We start from the raw sequence: 23,144 nt of genomic DNA, 5'->3' as shown, positions 1-23,144 counted from the left end.
TGGTGGTGTTGGGTTGACGGTTGGACTCGATGATCTTAGAGGTCTTTTCCAACCTTAATGATTCTATGATTCTATTTTATTTGGCAATAGATTAAATTTGTTTTCCCCAAGTTGAGTCTGTTTTGGTAAGTGATCTCCTTGTCTTTATCTCAACACAGGAGGTTTTCCATTTTATTTTCTCCCCTCATCCTGTTGAGGAGGAGGAGTGGGAGAGCAGCTGGGTGGGCATCTTGCAGCCAGCCAAGGTCAACCAACCACAAATGGAAAAGAAAGAGGGTGGAGTCCCCATCCCTGGAGGTATTTAAAAGACGTGTAGATGAGGCACTTAGGGACATGGTTTAGTGGGCATGGTGGTGTTGGGTTGACGGTTGGACTCGATGATCTTAAGAGGTCTTTTCCAACCTCAATGATTCTATGATTCTATGATTCTATGAACAGTTTAATTGCAGAAATCCATAACCTATAGTGTTGATCCATATACCAGTTTAGACTCCCAGTTCCTAACTTCTACCCAGGATACATCCGTTTGGTCATTTCACACAAAACATTTCCATCCTCAAAGCTATTGTACTGAACTAAATTGAAAGAACAAAGTAGGCTTCCACTCCTTCAACTAACACAGTAGCCCACTCAACTTCCAGTGCTTCCTAGGAAGATGTATTGAGAATGTATTTAAATTTAAAAGTGAAAGCTATTCTAAAAATTAATAGATCCATAAGAGTTTGTAGCATATCTCATACGGAAAGAATATTTGCTTCTGGAAGACTGTGATCACAGTCTGTCACACATGCTATTTTACCAGTTTAGGATATTAAAGTCAGAGACCACAGAGATGACAAAGCTATGAATCTGCCCACTCTTTGTATCACTCAACTGCACATCAAGCAAGCTGCAAGTAAGCACTTGCAAAGTTTCCTCTTCTCCTGGTACAACTAACCACAGCATTGGAAAGTGATAGACGGGACACACAAAGGGCACATTCTGACCCTGCAAAACAGAACCCTGCAATGCTTGGTCCTCTTACTTGATAAAGAACAGCAAGAAAGAAAATGGTTTAAATCTCCTCCAAAACATAGAAGCATCCAGTACCTCATGAGCAGATTTTTTTTCTAAGATATATAAACCTCCAAACTTCCAGCTAGAATAACTACATATTGGTAGCACGTTAATGGGAAAGATATGAACAAGATTGTTTCATATCTACCTTTGTCCACCTCTGGATTTTCATGTATAGTTGTTTCCTTAAATAAAAAGAAAAACAATATCAAAGTTCTATATAAAATGAGTCCACAATTTTAATTTAATGCTTACGGGTAAATTCTCTGCCCAAAGATTACCTGGCTTTGAAAGGGTATTTTAAAGGCTGACAATATTTACTTACATAGTTTTCCCACAGCTGTGTCCTTCGTATCTGTGTGGGACAGGTAAGAGTCTATTAAGCTATACTGTTACAAGCAGACATGGCAACCAGACATTGTCCACGTAGCTTTGTATGTGCTATGAAACAAAAAAAAAAAACCAAACAAAAAGACATTCTTACAGCTGTTGAGGTGCTTACTTTTTCCTCCTTCTGTACCACCGGCTGCACAGATGCGTATGAGAGACTTTCAGCATCAGTAGGCACCTGCACATCTGGTATATTCACAAGTATTTCCAGCTGTAAAAATAATTTAAAAAGTGTTTCAGTTCATCAGCCCCTACAGAAAATCTGTCAAATGCAAATTTTTATAAACCACATATACTTTCCGGATCTTGAACATTTAGTGGGATCCTTCCCAAAAATCAAGTCTTATACTACATACCTTCTGATTTAAGAAGGCAGCAGTTATATGAACTGCTGGAGGCAGAACTGGTAGTGCTGCTTGTAACTAACTTGAAGCATCAGACAACCTAAGACCTTGTTTCTAATTGCTTACTACTCCACCAAACTAAGCTATGCGGCTGAGATCTTTCATGGTGGCCATTTACCTCAAACGGGGTTTGTTCGTTTTGACACTTTTCCTGCTTTTTAAGTCTTCAGGAAAGAAAAAGAGTTCAGCCTTTTTCCAAAGTAAGGCTAGGGAATACACACACACCCCCACACACAGGCACACACTCATTCACCATTTTATCTGTTTTTTTTTTCTTAAACGCTGTCTTTTCACTGAGAACTTCAGATATTTGACGTTTTCAGAAATGAGGACTTGAAATTTGGCAGAAAGGTTACAATATTTCCAGTGAGGTTCTTACGAAAAACACTGCTCAATCTGGATAGCTTTCAAAGGCTTGCACTTTTACATATACTTTCCACTGATCTATTTAAATTTGACAACAGCTGAATCCTCAGGTATCTAACCATATCCCTTACTAGTACTCATGGCTCCTGTGTGTTAAACCAGGAAACTTGATCATCAACCCCACATGTAATATATTCCACATCTTTGAAATTAAGGGATTCGGCAAACTTTCTGTGCCACAACTTTCCTGTCCATTATTGTTCTAGAGTCTCCCTTGGTGTTTTGACTGAGCTTTAAATTCTCTTGCTGTTTCACCCAGAGAAAGAAACAGTGTGATTAATTCAGGAGACACAAAAGCAGGATTTCAATGGGAGAAGAGAGGAAGATGACTAGTAGTAGTAAGCAAAAAAAATTGGAGTGAATAGAAAGAAATAGTGATGAACACCTGAGACATGAATGGAACAGACCGGACAAACAGATTTGGAATGAAGCAAAAAAAGAAAAAAAAAAAAAAAGACCTGTGAAAACACATCACTGAGACAAGACAGGCTAGAAGGGATAAAAAAAGCAAAGAAGTCATGTTGAATGATAAGGAAAAAAATAGAAAAATGTCTAAACCTTTGAGCACAATCCCTTTCAAGGCCTTGAACAGATTCCACTGTTCACAAACCTCAACAGTTCTCTGATGACAAAAAAGTATGCCATTTCCTCTCTAGTGACTGGTCTTAGTAAATATAATACCAAGTCTTGCTACAGTCTTACAGTCTTGAGTTTTATTCTAGTCTAAGAGTACAATTAAAGCATAGGCCTGCACTCTAGGCTTAATGTTTACAACTCTACAAATGGTCCATTTGTAGACCAAGAGTCAAAACATACAGCTTTTGAATAAAATTGACAAAGATGTAGATGGTCTCTCACTGACAGTAGCAGAGACTGAGGCCCATGGATCTGCCCATTCCAGACAGAGCAGGAACATCCCTGAATGGACTGCAGCCCATGGAGGACCCACGCTAGAGCACGGGCAAGGAGTGGAGTCTATTGCAACGTCAAACCCTACAGCCTGAACCAAAGGGACAAGGGCTGGAAATTTTAATGGATATATGTTTAAACATTTTGAACCCATTATTTGAGTAGTAAGCTATAGTAAGTACTATAGCAAGAACAACATGAATCAAGGGAAGACAAGCCTCACAAGAAACCAGGCAAGTGCAGTGGTGACCAACCTGAGTTGGCTTTGGCACCCAAAAACTCAACACAACATGCCACCTCTCCCAAGCAACCACGTAATACATGGAGCCCAAGGCATGGACCAAACTCAAAGGACATTTGATGGACATTTTAAGGGGGTGGCCCACAGACCAAGGGAATAATATCCATATATATATATATATATCAAAGGACAGGAAGAGAAGTTGTGGTTAATAAGGATGTACTGGATAGTGTAGGACCTAAGCATGACAAATGGTATGAAATAAATGGTGAAGATTGTACTGGGTGTGGCTGGAATGAAGTTAATTTTCTTCATAGCAGCCCACATGGTGCTGTGTTTTGGATTTATGACTACAACAGTGTTGATAACACACCAGTGTTTTTGCTATTGCTGAACAGTGCTTGCACAATGTCAAACCTTTTGTTTTCCTACTCTTTGCTCTAGCAAGTAGGCTGGGAGTGGGCAAGAGGTCAGGAGAGCACACAGCTGGGACAGCTGACCCAAACTGAACAAAGGGATATTCCGTATCATATGATGCTGTGCTCAGCAATAAAAGCTCAGGGAAAGGAGGAGGAAGAGGAGGGCATTTGTGGTTACGGCATTTATCTTCCAGAGTAACTCTTACACAGGCTGAGGCCCTGCTTTCCAGGAAGCAGCCAGCCAATGGAAAGTAGTGAATAAATTCCTTTTTTTGCTTTGCTTTCACCTTTTGCTTCACCTATTGAACTGTCTCTATATCAATCCATAAGTCTTTTCACCTTCCTTCTATTTTCTCCTTGTCCCACAGGAGAGGGGAGTGAGGAAGCAGCTGTGTGTGTGCCTGGCTGTTGGTCAGGGTCAGCCCACCACACAGTTAAAGTTTCTTGGTGAGGGGGACACCACATACAGAAACATCTCTCTCACTCCCTTATTTCCTAACATTCAAATGTGAAATTGAAATGCTTCATTTGTTCCATCTTGGGCCTCAAAACACGTAGTAAGCATGGTAGTCTGTGCCTACATTCAATCCCAATAAACAAACTGGTGAGCACCCTGCAGACCTATATACAGCTTGTAAACATAACTGGACCTTAGACTGATATAGTATTTTGTTCAAAACCAAGCACATGTGCCAAGTAACATCCCTGCTACTCTCAACACCATTCTTAACAAATTAAACTAAATTGCGATAAAACCCAAGTACTCAGTGATGCAATTAGAATAAAAGCTGTTTAAATAACCAAAACAAAAGTACATATGCAGAACCCAGCTACATGATACCTCCTCCATGGTTTCCTCTATCTGAACAGGAACAGGTTTTGGAGATCGAAGACCTATAGGAACAAACACTGGAGCTTTGTTTACTTCCTCTGGTGCAAAGCATTCATCTTCATCATCAGGCTCAAAGTCATCTGCCGCTGCCTCCTCCTCCTCCTCCTCCTCCTCTTGAGAAGCCCGGAGGGTCACCAAGGCTGTCTTTGAACTTCTGTGCTCCTTCCCAGATTTCTTCCTATGTGTAGTTTTCAAATTTTTCCCTCTAGTAACACTCAGTTTAACTTGTTGCCTTTGATTCCCCTTCTCATTGCAATCAGCCTCACATTCAGAGGCAGAAGAAGCAGTCCTTAGCTTCGAGACGTGTTTTGGCAGCGCTATCCGTTTTGATGACCTTCTGGACTGCCTTCTAGTACAGAAGTACAGAACAAAAGCATGTTTAAAAAACAATTAAGTCCAAGACATTCCAAAAAAAGGAGTACCACAAATCAAAACAAACTCAATGAATAAAAAAAGGATCATTGTGACCAACAATACAATCTATTTACTTCCTAACATATAGTGACAAAAATGCATCCACATACCATTTAATCAGAAATCCTAATTTCTTCATGCATGCACAAAGTACTGATTGTAAATGTGTATTAAGCAGTTTCATAGTGTTGGAAAGCTGTGCAATTAAATTTAAAAGACACAGAATTCTTTGATTAGAAAAGGATGAATTAATTTTCATTTTGAGGGACATGGAAGTCACATGCTTTTTACGTTATGGGAACATTTCCAGTTCTCTTTTGCTAAAGCTAAACTAGGAGCCCCAAACTATGATACTTTAGTTGATCAGACTAGTGTCTAGAAACTAGAACCATTAGATGATAATTAGTTATCTGCTCCGGTTTCTCAGACAGCAATCTCTTCAATAACCAACTGCTTACTGTTTCCCTCCTCAAGATGATGGGCACGACCACTTTGGGTACCAAAATTCTAAACTTCCCCCAGAAAACATACTCCTTGGTAAACTGGTGGGGAGGTGAAACAAATAGCAGCAGAGGACACTTCCAGCACAGAGTTTCTGTTTAGGTTAATCCCACAATCCCTGTGCCCCCAGTACAGGTACTTCAAAGTCCTCCCCTTTAAAATCAGGAATTCCTGTTGAAACCAAAGGTGGACCCTGGGATGGGTTGGTGGGAGTGCTGGCTGTGTTCATTTTATGAGCGTACAGGTAGGGTAAGAGACATAGGATATCTGCATGCATCTGGTAGAGTTCAGATGGAAGACACAAGGATTGACATCCTGCATGTGCTCTCATAACACACTGCAGACTAATAATTACTTTTAAAAATAAAAATCAGTCGAGCTTACAAGCCAAAATTAGGTTTTTTTACCTTGTGAGATTGTCTGAATTTTTTTCCTGAGAGGTAGAAAGCTGAGAATCATCTTCTTGTTCTACTTGACTCTCACTCTCTGATGATATCTCTGGAGACTGGAGTCTACTATCCTGCCTGATTCTTTTACAAGAGGTTTCTTCAACAGAGTCTGTAAAATTGTGTTTTCTTGTAGCCTCTGAGAAGGATGCATCTTCCACTATGTTACTGGAGTTTTGCTGAACAGAGGAGACAATTACTACCTTATTAAGTGCCAAACATTTTTAATCGGGTTTGGTGACAAAAAGATTTAAAGAACTGAGTTTGAGGTTCTTAAAAACATGTCCAGCTGTCATCTCTGATAGCTTGGGACATTCTTCCCCATTTTGTTTAATTTCAGGCTCAATAGCAGAAGTGTCATTAGATGGTATTATCTATGATGCCTGAGTTCCCAGTGCTGCTGCTAGTTAATAGACCAAGGCCATGCTCAACTTAAGAGCAGCAACTCTTCAGAAGTTGGAAGGATGAATCATTTTCTGAAACTACCTACTAATTTAAAGAACAATTTGAGGGAAGGATGAATTATTTTTTTCTGCCCTGGGAACAAACTAGGAAGAAAAAACTACCATAGTTTACAGAACAGCTTTTAAATATTATTCAAAACACACACACAGAAACATATCCCAGAACATAAAAACCATCAGTAAGCACAGTTCTGTCAACTATGGATGCTTTGCTTGGCTAAAATAATATGTTAACTGAAAGATTTTAGTGATCCATCTAGAAAATAAGGAACACCAGATTCAGGTATTGCAACTTTAGACAGAGAAGGAACTAGTCTGGGCTAGGTTAGGACTGTTAAGTGAATTTAAGCAGAAGGAGGTCTGAACTTTGTTCACATACATTTCAACTTAAAAGTATACTTATATGTATTTTAGGTAGTATCTGATGTTAGACAGCTGCCTTAATTTCCATTGTTCAGTGAATAACAGACATTAAATTAATTGGTAACAGTATTAGCATGTATTTATGATAATACAGACCTCTGACCATATAAACTCTAAGAGTTAAGACAACAATGTACATAAAATATTTCCACAGTTTTTAGATTCTAAGTCCATTTATTCATCATAATTTCCAATAGTAAATTAAAAAAAAAAAGAAAGAATCACATTAACCTTTCACAGCCATATACTGGATTTCTGTGCCATCTATGGTTCCAAGAACTTAAACACAAGAATTGCGGTATAAATTGGCTCAAAACACATGATCAGCACTTACCATTGATACACCTGTTTTTTCTAACACCAAACACACTTCTGCATTTCTATTCTCAGCATTGTCCTCTTCTCTGTTTTCACCTTCTTCAGCATAAACTCTTTTTCTAGTAACTCTCATTAGGTTTGGCCTTGGGTTCCAGAGGGTTTCCCTCGCTTGATGCAAAGGTTTTGTATCACTCTTTTTACTTTCTTCTCCAGAACTTAATTTATCATTGGACCTACAAAAATATTTTTCAACTTTTACTTCTCAGGAACTACAAAATACACTCTACAAGCTTGGTTTACTATCAAATATTTAGTACTTCCAGCTAGAAATGAACTTAGATGTTCTGCATTTTTATTTAGGTAGTTGGTGAAGTTTAAAAAAAATAAGGGAAGAAAAAAAAAAACAATGTGAAAAGGAGACGATTGGCTTTTCTGCAGTAGAGGACCTTTCTGATTACTTTTGGGAAAATCTTTTGGAAGGAACACAACATTAAGAAGTCAAGTAGAGCAGAAAGTTTCAGCTATACTACCATAGGTTCCAAAAATTAAGCAACCATAGGAACATTACATTAATTAATTCCAGTGTTCAAGGTACTACTGCTTTTAAACAGGATGAAATTCTTACATCTGTTCAAGCACATTCAGATCAGTAAGACAGAAATCTTGGGCTTTTAAACTCATGTCTTGGGAAAGGGCAAGAAGGAGGATCCAGGGAACGACAGGCCAGTCAGGCTCACCTCAGTCCCTGGGAAAGTGATGGAACAACTAACCCTGGAAACCACTTCCAGACACATGAAAAACAAGAAGGTGACTTGGAGTAGTCAGCATGGATTCACAATGGGGAAGTCATGCTTAACCAACTTGATAACCTTTATGATGAAATGAGTGGCTCGACAGATGAAGGGATAGCAGTAGATAGTATCTACCTTGACTTTAGTAAGGCTGCTAACACGATCTCCCCTAACATCCTCACAGCGGAGCTGATGAAGTATGGGCTGGATGAGCAGACAATGAGGTTCACTGAAAACTGATTGAATGGCCAGGCTCAGAGGGTGATGATCAGTGGCACAAAGTCTAGTTGGAGGCCAGGAACTAACAGGTACTTGCAGGCGGAGCTGATGAAGTATGGGCTGGATGAGCAGACAATGAGGTTCACTGAAAACTGATTGAATGGCCAGGCTCAGAGGGTGATGATCAGTGGCACAAAGTCTAGTTGGAGGCCAGGAACTAACAGTGTACTTGCAGGGGTCAATACTATGTCCAATCCTGTTCAACATCTTCATTAATGATCTGGATGATGGGGCAGGGTGTACCCTCAGCAAGTTTACAGTTGATGCAGAACTGGGAGGAGTGGCTGATACACCAGAGGGTCATGCTGCCAACCAGAGGGACCTGAACAGGCTCTAGAAATGGGCTGACAGGAACCTCTTGAAGTTCAACAAGGGGAAGTGCAAAGTCCTGCACCTGGGGAGGAACAACCCCAGGGACCAGTACATGCTGGGGGCCACCCAGATGGAAAGCAGCTTTGCATAAAAGGACCCGAGTGTCCTGGTGGACACAAAGATGAACGTGAGCCAGCAATGTGCCCTTGCAGCAAAGAAAGCTAACGGTATCCTGGGCTGCATTAGGAGAAGCGTTGCCAGCAGGTTGAGGGAGGGGATCCTTCCCCCCTGTTCAGCGCTGGTGAGGCCACACCTGGAGTACTGTACTGGAGTGCCCAGAACTGGTCACAAGAGAGACATGGACATACTGGATAGAGTCCAGCAAAGGGCTATCAAAGGTGAAGGGACAGAAGCATCTCTCCTATGATGAAAGGCTGAGAAGAGCAGGGACAGTTCAGCCTGGAGAAAGAGAAGGCTTGGTGGGAGTGGGTGGGGAAATCTCATCAATGTATATAAATACCTGAAGGGAAGGTGTAAAGATAGACAGAGCCAGGCTCTTTCCAGTGGTGCCCAGTGACAGGACAAGAGGCAATGGGCACAAAATGGAACACAAGAGGTTCCCTTCTGAACATCAGGAAATACTATTTCACTGTGAGGGTAACCGAGCACTGGCACAGGTTACCCAGAGAGACTGTGGAGACTCCCTCCTTGGCAATAGTCAAAAGCTGTCTGGACACGGTACTGGGCAACCAGCTCCAGGCGGCCCTGCTTGAGCAGGGGGTTGGACCAGATGACCTCCAGAGGTCCCTTCCAACCTCAACCATTCTGTGATTCTGTGAAATTCCGCCATCGCAGAAGCCAAGACGACTGTAAGGTAAGGTCCTTGTCTTGTTAGCACGAAGCCTCTGGGATATGATTTCAATGTAAGTTATAGAAGAGATTTTAAGCAGAGGCTCAGGGACAGATGGGAACCAGAAGCTAATTTTAGAAAACAGCAGAAGTAAATGGATTTGAGGCTGCTCTGTATCAGATAAGATTGAGCAAAAGGTAGCTTATAACATAACTCAGAACTGTTACATGTAAATGGCACTATCTGCCTCATATTGCACATACATAAAAAGCATCCCCTCCACCAAAGAACCAGGACACTGCACATCCTTGCATGAACTTCTTCTGGAAGGAAAAAGTGAAGAGGCTCAGAATACATCTTAGACAGCAAGCTCATTTTATGTTACTCTGCCTACCCCTTCTCAATTATAAGTGAGTGCAAATGGCACTGCTCAGTCTTCCTTTCAACGGTCCACATTCATAGTGCACTGTACCCTAAGAACGTATTACTGAGAAATTCAGACAGCTAAACTCTGATTACTTGTGTCTACTCTCACTTGCAAAATACCTTCTAAAAAGGAAGGTAAAAAAAATTGAGAAAATTGAGAAAAATTCTGTTAAAAACTCTTCTATTACCTAAGGATGCCACCTAGTGACCTTCACAGCATGTAGCATATAACTAGTACAGCTCAGAGCCTACACTTCAAAAAGCAAGTGTTCTATGAAAACAACTGGACAAATACACAAAGAATTTTTTTTACTTTGTCAACAGGGAACTTTACCTTTCTATGGTATCCTGAACGCTCCCTATAGCGTCTGTAGATAGACCTTCTTGTTCTCCCTTGCTGTGGCAGTTAGGTGATTTTTTAGAGGAACAGAGCGTTTCTGACTTCATACTTTTTGGATTTATGTCTATATTATCATTCTTGGCCAAATTCCCCACAAACAACAATACTTCCATGTCCTCCTTAGATTTGAGAAAAAAACCCAACAATATTAGAACAAAATACATCACCTGTAAAATAAAGCATTGCAAGTTAACCTGAGACAAAACTTTGCTTAAAAACTTTCAAGTAGTTTATGGCACCCATCACTGTTACTTGTTCCTTTAGAGAAGGTATTTATCTAATAAAAACAGATACTTTAACCAATATAGTCTTTCATGAGCAACCACCAAGGAGCTCAGAAGAAACCCAGCAACAGAAATATGGCATGCAGGTAACTATTCATGTATCATGAACATGACTGAAGTTTCAAAGTTTAAGTGAAGTCTTTAGATTTGTTAACAGAAGTCTATATATTATCAATGTGTCATTAACAGAATTTTAGAAAACCTCATATTAGGGTGCAAATATTAAACAGGAATGTAATTCTTACTAGTCCAAAATTAATTTATGCATTTAAAACAGCTTATTTAGATGTCTTAAAAACAACTGGTGCGGAACCAAGCATCAGAAAGTGTAGTCAGAAATATCTGAACAGAATTCTCACTTTTGAGGAAAGAGGTTCCTCAGATACTTCTGTCTCAGGAAGACTCTCTCCTTTATTTGCTTCTTCCTCAAGTGGAGCAGCAAGTTTCTGTGCCACTGGAGATTCTTTTTCGTTATATGCTCTTTCTAGGTTTGGTCTAGTTCTCCGAGATCCATTCCTTATGAATTGTCCTGGTTTCAGAGCACCCAGCTTGCCTTCTTGGGAAATGGATTTTTCAGCACTGTTGAATTTAAAGCAAACAAACAAAAACAAACAAAAAATTATGTCACTTGACTTTGGTTGGGAGGGGAAAAAAGCAATTCTGCATTCATTAAGTTTTGAATCAACACTTATACAAAAGGGTTAGAGACTGATATACTGTTTTGTTTAAAATCAAGAAAATTATCTTTTCAAATATGTATTTCTCATTTTGGGCATTTATGGTTAACATGTGAGAAGGAATAATAAGATTTCTTTATCAAGGCATTTTTAGCATCAAGAAAAAAGTTGTGTTGCTACCCATACCAACATCAAAGTATCAGCAGTCTAATACATGCTTAAGATCTTATTTTAAGAAGAAAGGCAGTAAAATAGAAGAGCACGCTGGGCTCAGTGAAAGACAGATCTCTGACATTTTGCAAAGTTTATATTTGTTACATGTATGATCACTGTATAAGCAAATACAAACCCAATAAAAGAAAAGCTTGGTCAAAAAGAGCTATGAGCTCATACAGATCAAGTATGTACCAGATAAACAATGACAAGTAGTTCAGCTCAACTAAAAATGTGCTCTGAAAGCATGGGAAGAAGCTGCCTGTAAGCACTGAAAATTAAACATTAGGGAAAGACAGGTAACAAGGAACAAAAGAATTGACACTTACAAAGGTGTCTCATCATGCACCACATGAAAGCTTTTCAAATGCAATTTTGCTAAACTCTAACCTCACCTGCTTCGTTCACACAGTATGTTTTCAGAAATACAGGGCACCTGAGGCACCTCTTGCTGTTCCTGTTCCTCATTGCTCAATACATCTGCTTGACACAATACAGCTTCATTTTCACCCTTTAATTTCCAATTAAAAAAAGCATGAAGAAAAAGAGAATCAAGCAAGTTTTTTTAAAACAGAAGTGTATTTTATAAAAAAAACAAAACAAAAACCTACAGATCTCTGTGCTGTTTTCCCAATCTGAATCAAGAAAAGAATCTCATTATATTTATTAAGAGTAATCTGCCTGAGCACATAATTCAATCTATAGGCAAGTAGGAACAGAAGTATTTTTAGTCCTGGGCTACCTAGAGTTAGGCTTTTAAATACTATATGCACCCACGTATTATGGGTAGCACTTTTCTATTCAGCATTCAGTCAACTCTCTTATGTGGAATACTACGGAAACAAAATACTTTGGCAAATGGAAAAACCTTTGAAAACTGGGCACTGCAGAGCACACACAGGCACACCCAAGCCACTATAACATAACCTCAGATTCAGAAGGCCTTATTAGTTTTACTTCTGTATTTGCCACACTAGTTCCACAAAGCAGCCACTCAAACACATCCCTCAGCACTCCAGGTCTGTGACAGCTTTATTAGTACAGAGAGGCATCAGACCTGCCATGGTTCTACAGATTTGCACAGCACAGAGCAGATGTATGTGCATGCTCCACAAGCCACAGGTCTAGAATAGCCAAAGCTGAACCGCAAGCAACTATCTCAGCTAGGGATGAGCTGACACTGTGGCACTGAGAGGGAGGCTATAGATGCAGTGCACCCATGCTCCTCTCTGGGAACGCAGCACACAAGTACTCCAAGCTAGCTCTACACAGGTTCAAGAACAAAACCAGCTATAACCACTCCAAAAAATGAGTCACTCTTACAAAGCTTAGCTATGTTTGAGATCTAAGGCAAGACTACACAGAGACAATTCACGCCCACATCCATGACATGATTCATGAGCAATCCACAAAACGGTTGCAGAAAGTTCATCATACTACAATGGCTTTCGAGGATTTCAATACCTTTTACAGTGCCTAGTAAAGTGTCTGTGGGGATAGACAGTGTAGGTGAATGACTAAATTAACCTATGTAAAGTAGAGGAGTGTCAGGCACTGTAGCGATAAAGCCAGTCAAAGCTTACCAAATTAATAAGACCTTATTTTTTACAGAAAAATAGCTATCCTCTGCCTTCTCTCGATACTCTATACTAGATTCGTCAACACAGACTTGATTCATCCAAACAGGAAAGATAAAATGAGCAAAAAAGCTAATTTATGTATTGCAATATATAACACATTTTTATTCTAGAGTTTACCTTAAATGTCCATAATCCTTTTTTCTATCATGCAATCCAATCAAAATCAGATCCTCATTTGTAGACTTCACTGATTTCATACCTGCAATACCTCAACATACCAGGGTTTTGGGGATTTTCTTCATCTAGTATGGTGTCTCAGCTTCAGGGAATGAAACTCAAATGTTCTAATTTAACTTCATAAAATAGAACTTGCAACCATACTTTTGAAGGTAAAGCACTTATTCTTATTAGACTTACCATGACAGTATTGGCAGACTCATCTTTTTGCAATACTAACTGCTCTGCTTCAGGCTTTTTCTCCCTCTTATTTTCTGATATTTGTAATTCTTTCTTTCCAATAGCTCTTCCCAAGTTTGGCTTGTACCTCTGGAATCTGCTCCGCACTAACTGGACAGGCTGAAGAGGTGTTTGTTTACTTTCTTCTTCAGTGGTATTTTTGCTATCAATGCTAAGTCAGACAGAGAAAAAAAAGCTTTTGTTTTAAGTTTCAGATATCATTAACAAACACAGGTTCATTATATTTACATATAAAAAACAGCTGAGTTTTTAAAAGAAGCCATGTAAATGTAAAGTTCTGCTGAGTTTAAGTTACAAACACAAAATTTTGTTTCAGCAAAAATTGCAAAGCACTGGTCTCCTAACTACTTCCACAACAGAATTAACTAACTCATTGGAGGCATTAGCTTACTGTCTGCTTATTACTATAAAACCAAAGCAGTTTTCACACAGTTTCTCCAATAAGCAAACTACTATTCCTCTGCTTAAATGAAATGAATCTAGTGTTTCAGGTGATGAAACAGTTGTAAAATAATGCTCATTAATTTAATGCTTAGCATAGAAGTAACTGGAATTTTAGTATAACTAGTGTCGAAACTATGACAACTGAGATTTCGTTCACTATTCTTGTTAGATTTTCTTTGCCAGTTAGCAATCCATCGACACAATGATTTCCTTTTAAAATACCTTCATTGTTACAGTCAAGAAACAAAAGTAGCTAAGCCCTTACTCTGCATTAGTAGTTGAGGTATCATCTTGGTTAATTTCAGGTAGACAAAACTTGAGTTCATCATCCTCTGATCTTGAAAGTGTCTTTGGGGACTTACAGCTCTGCCTCTCAGAAACCTCCTGAGAGCCAAATGACTTCCTCTTTCCTAAGGATTCCAGTGGTTGCAGGACTTCATGTTTTCCTGCCTTCTGAAAAATGTAAACACCAGAACCAGAAAAAGTCATGATACTAAACCAAAAGGAGACATTATGATGTCCATGAAGTTTGGTACTAATCACTCTCTGAAGTGTTTCCTGCAAAAAACCCTCTGTTAACTCCTCACTAACAATTTCCCAGTCTTCCCAGGACAAACACACATTTGTTTCTTTTAAACAAAATAGCTTGAAATCTAGATTTCCTTCTTTGCCATCTTCGATTAATACTTTTCTTTCTTCACTGTCAACTCTACAAGGCCTCCTCAGGTCAGAAAGACATCTGGACGCATAACAAGAGATACAGAATGGATGTAATCTGTTTCTCCGCACAACAACCAAGTAGAAAGTACAGGAGTTTTCACGTAGAAAAATATAGCTTTTGAAAATTTTGTTTCAAAAAAGATTAACTTGTATTTTTTAAATAACCAGTACTTCATTTCACAAATCCAAAAGCTCAAATATAACTAAAGAAGAAAAAAAGCCTTACATCTGTATCAGGAAGGATGCTACATGCACTGTCACACTGTGTCAAACTCTCTGCCTTGTTGGTATCTTTCTGTGATACACCTTTATTATTTACATCCAGCACCTCCCTTCTAACAGTTGTCGTTCTTAAATTTGGCTTTGGTCTCTGGAATCGACTCCTCAGTAGCCGAGCTGATGATACAACAGTTTTCTCATCTTCCTTCCGAGGACCTGATTCCCTACAAAAACAAACAAAAGAACAATCGAAAGCATGGGACAACAGTGGTTCTCCAAGTTACACATGACATACTTACTTGTATGTAGCTCTCTTCAATACAGTAGCCAAGTATAAAAACTTAGCTTTCTTAGAGGAATAACAAAGTTACTGACATTGTGAAAAAAGATCCAATAAAAGCACATTGGACATCACCAAAACCCTGTGTATCTTATAAACAGATGAGCAAAGGTAAGTTAAAAAAAATACATCATTTCAGAACAACTGCAACTTCCAGTTGCACTTTGAGAGGAATATAAACATTTTACAAATGCCTTTCTTTGCCTAATCATGTTTAAAATTACCCAGCAGATTTACAGCACAGTTGCCTTTTTTTTTAAAGGACATTTTAATAGGAAACCAAACCCTATACTCAAGGATTTACATAAGCACACAGGGATGCACTGTTAGGACCAACATGGAGAAGATAACCAGAGGAACCGAGCATCAGAAAGACATATTTGTTTGAAAACTGGGCTCACAGTCTAAAGACCAAATTAACATCCAACAGCATATAACCTCAGTGCTTTTGAGTTCTTGGGGTTTTGTTTGTTTGTTTAAGTCTATGTCCTGGTTTTGGCTGGGACAGAGTTAATTTTCTTCCTAGTAGCTGGTACAGTGCTGTGTTTTGGATTTAGCATGAGAATAATGTGGTAACACATGGATGTTTTAGTATAAACACTGCTTAGCAACAACTGAGGTGCACAAGAAGCTGGGAGGGGGCACAGCCAGGACAGCTGACCCAAACTGGCCAAAGGGATATTCCGTACCATATGACGTCATCCTCAGTATATAAGCTGGGGGGAGTTGGCCAGGGTGTAGCGACCGCTGCTCGGGCACTGGCTGGGCATCAGTCGGCAGGTGGTGAGCAACTGCATTGTGCATCGCTTGCTTTGTATATTCTTCTATTATTATTACTACTGCTATTTTACTTTATTTAAGTTATTAACCTGTCTTTATCTCAATCCATGAGTTTTCTCACTTTTACTCTTCCAATTCTCTCCCCCATCCCACCAGGGCAGGGGGAGTAAGCGAGCAGCTGTGTGGTGCTCAGTTGCCAGCTGAGGTTAAACCACGACAGTCTAGCGTTGTCTTGATTAAACATCTCATTATAGATATAAAACTTGTTTTTAATGCTGGAGTTGAATGTAAAAGTGTAGAATACCTAGAGATATTGCTGGTTTTGAACCATCCCTTCTCTCCATTTAAAAAATAACCTTACCCTGTATTGAAATCTGAAACCTGTTTCAAGACATCTGACAACCCCTTTTCACTTTCATAGCTTTCTGCTTCTGAGGACTTTTCGTGGGACCACTGCCTTGTATGTATTGAGTTCATCTCAGAATCTGTAGAAATGTCCCCTTCTAACATCACATTGCATGGCTGAGCATCTTCATGAACCGTCACATCCTAAAAGGAATAGAAGTTTCACTCTATTAAGATGAAATATTTGCTGGACCTCTCTTTTAGAAGAGCAGGGGAAAATAAAAAGTTTGTTTTAGTATCTTTTACAAAAACACTCAAAAAGATCTCATTTCCTGTGCATCCAACTAATATCAGTAGCTACTTTAAAAGTAAAAATTTGTTATTTTTCTATATACTTTCTATCTGAAGTGGTCTCTTTTCCAAGAGACTTTTTTTCTCTGCACGTCTCTTTTCAGACCTGGTAGCACAAATAACCCAACGAAGGGAGATATAATCCATCTATCCATGGAAAACAGAACCCAAGTGCAAGCATGAGGAAATCCTATGACAATTCAGTTCATTCTAAAAGAATAAACAAAGCATGCAAAGGCTATGCTTAAAAATTATGTGGTACGTACCTAGATCTTTTTTACTAAAAGCTTCTACTTAGGCCCCAGCAAAACAGTGTGCCTAAGCAACTGCTCGAGAAACTTACATTTTTGAGGCATGGATCATTGTTTTCATCCCTATGGTGTATAACAGCTTTTTCTACTTCTCCACCTTCAGTCTTCTCCTCTTCAGGAACTTTTTCATCTGTCAGGTCTTTTTGCCTTGCAACAGTTCTTCCTAGATTTGGTTTTGGTCTCTGCACTCTGCCTCTCTTCAGAGGTGTTGGTTTCAGCACACTCTGTTTGCTGTCTTCTTGGAAACCAGCTGTTTCATTAGACCTGAAAAAATACATAACATCCATAAGTACATACCACATCTGAAAGCAGAGGAGTCTTGGAGAAGTGATACTTTTTTCTTTTCTTTTTTAAACAGTTATTGACATACACTTATCTAAAATGGAGCTATGCATTACTAACTTCATGAAACAATAAAGTTAGAAGTTTATCTGCTAGAGACTGAAAAAGTACCTGACAAGTTTAAACTTATGTTTGCCCTGTTCTTTTTCTTTTCCCACTGGAGACAGGATACCACACTAGACAGACCTTTTTCTGACCCATAAGGGCTCTTCTTGTATTCCTATCTGGTCTAGAGGCAGATGGACCTAATTTAATGAAGGGTTAAAAATCATAAACATTCAGAAAATACATAAATATCTTCATAATCTACTAACGTAAAAATATCAGATGCACATTATTACAACTGTCAGATACTTCTATGCCTTTTTACCCTGAGCACCAAGTTACATAGCATGTTAATGAAAGAAATAACTGTTAAAGTATTTTTCTGCCACATTATCAAACCCAGTTTACCTCCTTCCATCCTCTTCAACCATCCCCCTTTAAAAACAAAAGTTTGGGGTTTTTTTGGTGGCTGTTTTTGTGTTTTTTTTTTTTTTTTTTTTTTTTTTTTTTTTGGGCTCTTCTTGTATTCCTATCTGGTCTAGAGGCAGATGGACCTAATTTAATGAAGGGTTAAAAATCATAAACATTCAGAAAATACATAAATATCTTCATAATCTACTAACGTAAAAATATCAGATGCACATTATTACAACTGTCAGATACTTCTATGCCTTTTTACCCTGAGCACCAAGTTACATAGCATGTTAATGAAAGAAATAACTGTTAAAGTATTTTTCTGCCACATTATCAAACCCAGTTTACCTCCTTCCATCCTCTTCAACCATCCCCCTTTAAAAACAAAAGTTTGGGGTTTTTTTGGTGGCTGTTGTTGCTTTGTTTTTGTTTTTTGTTTTTGGGTTTTTTTTTTTCTTTTTTGGTGGGGGTGGCTTTTTTGTTGTTGGGTTTTAGTTTCTTCCTTTTTTTTTTTCTTCAATAATCTCTCCTGTAAAACACATTCCTCGTCTCACACTACAGCTGCCATTTCTCCACTGAAGAGAATTACAAGAAACACTTCTTAATTAACATGTGCATTAAATTGCCCACACGTTGGAATTTTTTCCCCTCATACCAGACACCAAACACTTAACTACACTTTAAGAACAAACACTTTTTCCTATTGTTTAAATACTTTACACTTTCCACCACTGAAACAGATGCATTTCAGTATTAAAGCTAGTGGAGAAGGCTTGTTTGAGTTTTCAAGGGACTAACTTTTCAGGGTTTTTTGCATTTATCATGACTGACATCTCATTTAAAAGCACTCCTTTAAAAACAAAAGCGTTTAATCTATTTGTTTCATGTGTTAAAAAAAATTCCTATTCTTCCCTCAATTTCTGTCTCATTGCAGAAGTTTCTTCAGAAACGTCTATAATTACCACACTATGTAATACTACCAGAAGTGAGAGAGATGGCAAATTGCTGGAGAGCAGCACATGTCTTCTCGTTTTTCATATACTTACTGAGACACTGTCTCCAGGACTTTATCATCTTTTTGTGCAGCTTCTTCACTGGTAGCATCAGACCTATTGCTTTGATCAGTATTCTGAATAGAAATAGAACATCAAGACATTAAGTCTCTTACATTTATAAAGTACAGCATTACCTAACAGACCAGGTAACTGTCCATTACAGGATAAAAACCGGATTGCTTATGACAGACACAGGCAATTACAGGGTACCTTTCACATAGTCAGAAAGGTGCAGTAAAATCTAGATCAAACAAGTAAAGCTGCATTCACTGCAGGACATGAAATATTATTGGCATCTACTGTTTGTGTGACAAGCTCCCAGCTTAGCTGAGGCCTCTAAGCAATATCACACTGTCACTGCAGGTTAAATAAGTGGTTGACTCCTGGTCATACTCAGCGGAAAAAAAAGGGGAAAAAAAAAAGAAAAGAAAAAGATAATGTTGCTGTTGCACCCAGCAGCTTTTTAGCTAGCACATTATCTCCAGTTACCTTACTCTATTGAATACCTTTTCGGTTTCTCCCTTAGGCTGTGGATGGGACATTTTATCATTTCTTGCATCTTTTCCAGGCTCTTCTTTCCTTCCAGACGCTCTTGTAACATTAGGCTTAAACCTCTGTCGACATCCTCTAACTATTGCCTTTGCAATTACAGTTTTTTCAGGTTCTCTGCACAAAGTATCCACAACAGTAACATTTACTCCATAATATTCAAGCCTATGTAATATTCAATGACTTGCACAGCTTTCTTTACTGGAATTGAGTTGTCTTTGGAGGGATTTGCACAAACTTATGCAAGTTTCTTCACATGAGAACCAAACTTTGTTTAGTCTTACAGAGTGTGGAAACTCTATTTATCTACCTATGAAAAAGATACGAAGTTATCACACAGGGGAGGAACCTAACTAGACTGCATACCATAGCTGCTTCTGCAGGTGTCAGAAGCAGAACCATTAGCTGTCAACTGAGGGTGGGAAGAAGGCGAAGACATAGTTATCACTTCCCTCCCTTCCCCCTCCCGAATTCCAAGCACAGATGGTACTTCATAAAGTAATGCTTTCCTCAACTGCCCAGAAAAGAAGTATGTACCTTCTACCATAGTACTACTTGATATCATCCAAGAAAATGCCAAAGTCAAATTTAAGATTTATATTAAAACTTCACAATTACTGTTGTCTTTTTATAACGGCACTATATAGAATAAATTAACAGTTATAGTCAGTTAATTCCAGGAGACTGGAAAAGCGATCTCAATACTTACTCAGATTTAGTATCCAAATACTTGTTCTCTACTTCCATAGCTTCATTTCTGTTTCTTCTACTGTCTTCCTCAGAGCACTGGAATTGAGGCAACGAATATTACTCTTGGACAAGTGTACAAATACCTCAGAGGTAGTTCTCAGAATACTACTTATTAGACTGTAGCTGGTCCACAGTATCAGCATTGGTCAAAACAGATACAGCATCAAGAGCATAGCATATTAAGCAACATTCCTCCTTCTGACCTTTTCATCTGTATTCACAAGGTTTGGAGAGGAAGTCTCGGCCTCCATTTTTTCTTGGGTTGCTGCTTCTCTCCTTCCAGATGATCCCACTGAATTGGGTTTAGGTCTTTGCAAGTGCCCTCTGTCTGCTGGCTTCTCGGTTTTCCTTAAGATATAAAAAGAGGTGGTATATGTTATTGCCAAAGAGAAACTTAAAGTCTTATATGGTCCAAGATGTACTTCAAGAGCACCACAGACTGCATCGGTAATGCAGCAAGAAAATAAACTGAAAAAAATTATATTACCACTTTCTGATATTAGAAGATATGCTACTACTTAATGCAAAGAACATCAAATAAACCTTAACAACTTTGCTGGCTTTCAGTGGAATCTACTTAAAAATATCTGAAGGAAGTGCTTCTTGCTGTTAAATAAATAGAACACCTCTTCTCCTAGGGATTCCCAACTGATGTCAGTGTCAACTGTGAACAGATTTCAACAGAAACAACAGAAATCTGCTCCAAAGTAGAGCAGATTTACTTTATATACAAAATTTTGCATCTGCCTTTCCTGTCCCTCCATCCCCTTTCACAGCTATCCCACTCACACAATTATGAACTGCTGTTTTCAAACACCTTGTCCTACTGCCAACATCCATACATTATTGAAGAATGGGGTACATACATCAATCTCTGTGTCCTTAACCATTGCAATGGAGTGTCTGTGGGATTCACACACTGTTTGACAGAGCCCTACAGCTTATCAATAATCTTCAGATTGGGAACTACTAGCTTTTCTTATATTCTTCCTAGGACAGGACAAATAAAGCTTTGATGGTCTTTACCATAAGAGTGAGCTGCCCTTCAATAAGGCAAAGACAGAGGCATGAAAAACAATTTAACGTTAACTAGTAGCCCATCCCTAAATCACCTTTAAAAAAAATTGTATCATGGAATAGGAAGTTGCTGATCACACAAAAATGGGATCTTCAGGCACAGACTTGTTTAAACACCACTGCTCAGTTACAGCAATAAATGTAAGAAATAGTCACAAAGATTAACTTCATAAAGGAGCACAGGTAAGACAGAGACAGCTTGGAGTATCTTCTAGAGAGGTGTGACTCAACTTAGACTCTTGCACTAAGTTCCAAAGAGCAACAGTTTCCAGTTAGGAAGGTATGAATACACCATACACATGATGTGTGCAGCTAATAAGCCCTGATGGACAACTGCGAATTTCAAAGCATACAGTGAGGCCCTTTTATAAAAAAAAAAAAAATTAAAAAAAATCAACTTTCACAACCAAGGTTCACTCACAAAATGGCAGAACTTCTTCAGAGAAATCTCTTGTTCTTGCTAACTGTAGAGCAGCTAGCTTTTTTCTAAGCTTGGTTGAGTCTTCCTCCTTGTTCCCATGTAACATTTTAAATCTTAGTCAAAGCATTACTCCTCAGTGATCAAAATTTCTATCAAAGACTTCATTGAATATGGGAAAAAGTTACATGATCTATTGTCTAGTCCAACCTACTATGGTCAATCAAAATTATATCCAAATTAAGTAAATGCAGGTTTAGCTTAAGTACCACTGCAAGGTAAAATAATTCTACTTACATGATCTCAGACTGAGAATCACTTTCTGATGCACTCTGCTTTTCATCTGGTCTAAGTAAGTCATGTATGTCTTTGTTCTAAAAAGTAATAAAAAAAAAAGTTGTAGAAATGAAACGATAAATGTAGGAGAACTCTTTGCTTTAATGTAAATAAAAGCAGAAACAAGAATAAGATTCACAGAACGGCTGAGGTTGGAAGGGACCTCTGGAGGTCATCTGGTCCAACCCCCTGCTCAAGCATGGCCACCTAGAACTGGTTGCCCAGTACCGTGTCCAGACAGCTTTTGACTATTGCCAAGGAGGGAGTCTCCACAGTCTCTCTGGGTAACCTGTGCCAGTGCTCGGTTACCCGCACAGTGAAATCGTATTTCCTGATGTTCAGAAGGGAACCTCTTGTGTTCCATTTTGTGCCCATTGCCTCTTGTCCTGTCACTGGGCACCACTGGAAAGAGCCTGGCTCTGTCCTCTTTGCGCCCTCCCTTTAGGTTTTTATATAGGTATTGAAGAGATCCCCCAGAGCCTTCTCTTGCTCCAGGCTGAACTGCCCCCGCTTTTTCAGGCTTTCATCATAGGAGAGATACTTCACCATCTTCATGGCCTTCTGACAGGCTATCTCCAGTATGTCCACATCTCTCATACTGGGGAGCCCAGAACTGGTCACAGTACTCCAGGTGAGGCCTCACCAGGGCTGAATAGGCCACAGGCTTGCCAAGCTGGTGAAGAGGGCTTTAAACCAGAGATGCTGGGGGAGGGGAACCTCAATCCATCCCACTCCTACCAGTTTGATGCCAGGGCCAGCAATAGATGCCCAGAGCCTGGAGAAGGATCACAGGTCAGCAGGAGAGCGCCTGAAGGGCAGCACAAAGGAACTCCAGCCAGTAAGACAGCTTCATCGGGGGCCCAACTTAAATGCCTCTATGCAAACACATGTAGCATGGGGAATAAACAAGAGGAGTTAGAGGCGTGCGCACGCCTGCAGGGCTACAACCTTATTGGCATCATGGAGACATGGTGGGATGGCTCTTATGATTGGAGTGTTGGGATGGAGGGATGCAGGCTCTTTAGGAAGGACAGGCAGGGGAGACGAGGAGGGGGC

The 23,144-nt window shown here is 39.2% G+C and overlaps 1 protein-coding gene across 1 annotated transcript in view; it reads right to left on the bottom strand.

Moving 5' to 3' along the window:
- The window catches only part of BDP1 (B double prime 1, subunit of RNA polymerase III transcription initiation factor IIIB), a 51,853-nt gene that overhangs the window by 16,251 nt on the left and 12,458 nt on the right, over positions 1–23,144 (bottom strand). The window contains exons 10-28 of the mRNA XM_019473593.1: positions 22,050–22,126; positions 20,461–20,605; positions 20,217–20,293; positions 19,465–19,624; positions 18,950–19,032; positions 17,135–17,366; positions 16,457–16,644; positions 14,983–15,199; positions 14,302–14,489; positions 13,533–13,743; positions 11,931–12,046; positions 11,005–11,224; positions 10,296–10,480; positions 7,320–7,536; positions 6,060–6,277; positions 4,687–5,086; positions 1,559–1,657; positions 1,382–1,411; positions 1,205–1,241 (exon numbers count right to left, since the gene is read on the bottom strand). Coding sequence (XP_019329138.1) covers positions 1,205–1,241; positions 1,382–1,411; positions 1,559–1,657; positions 4,687–5,086; positions 6,060–6,277; positions 7,320–7,536; positions 10,296–10,480; positions 11,005–11,224; positions 11,931–12,046; positions 13,533–13,743; positions 14,302–14,489; positions 14,983–15,199; positions 16,457–16,644; positions 17,135–17,366; positions 18,950–19,032; positions 19,465–19,624; positions 20,217–20,293; positions 20,461–20,605; positions 22,050–22,126 — 3,100 coding nt within the window. The remainder of the gene's footprint in view (positions 1–1,204; positions 1,242–1,381; positions 1,412–1,558; positions 1,658–4,686; positions 5,087–6,059; positions 6,278–7,319; positions 7,537–10,295; positions 10,481–11,004; positions 11,225–11,930; positions 12,047–13,532; positions 13,744–14,301; positions 14,490–14,982; positions 15,200–16,456; positions 16,645–17,134; positions 17,367–18,949; positions 19,033–19,464; positions 19,625–20,216; positions 20,294–20,460; positions 20,606–22,049; positions 22,127–23,144) is intronic.

This window comes from Aptenodytes forsteri, unplaced genomic scaffold (genome assembly GCF_000699145.1).
Source record: "Aptenodytes forsteri isolate BGI_AS27 unplaced genomic scaffold, ASM69914v1 Scaffold167, whole genome shotgun sequence".
Lineage (NCBI taxonomy): Eukaryota > Metazoa > Chordata > Aves > Sphenisciformes > Spheniscidae > Aptenodytes > Aptenodytes forsteri.
The sequence above is the reverse complement of the archived record's forward strand: the minus strand, read 5'-3'. Positions and strand labels throughout refer to the sequence as shown.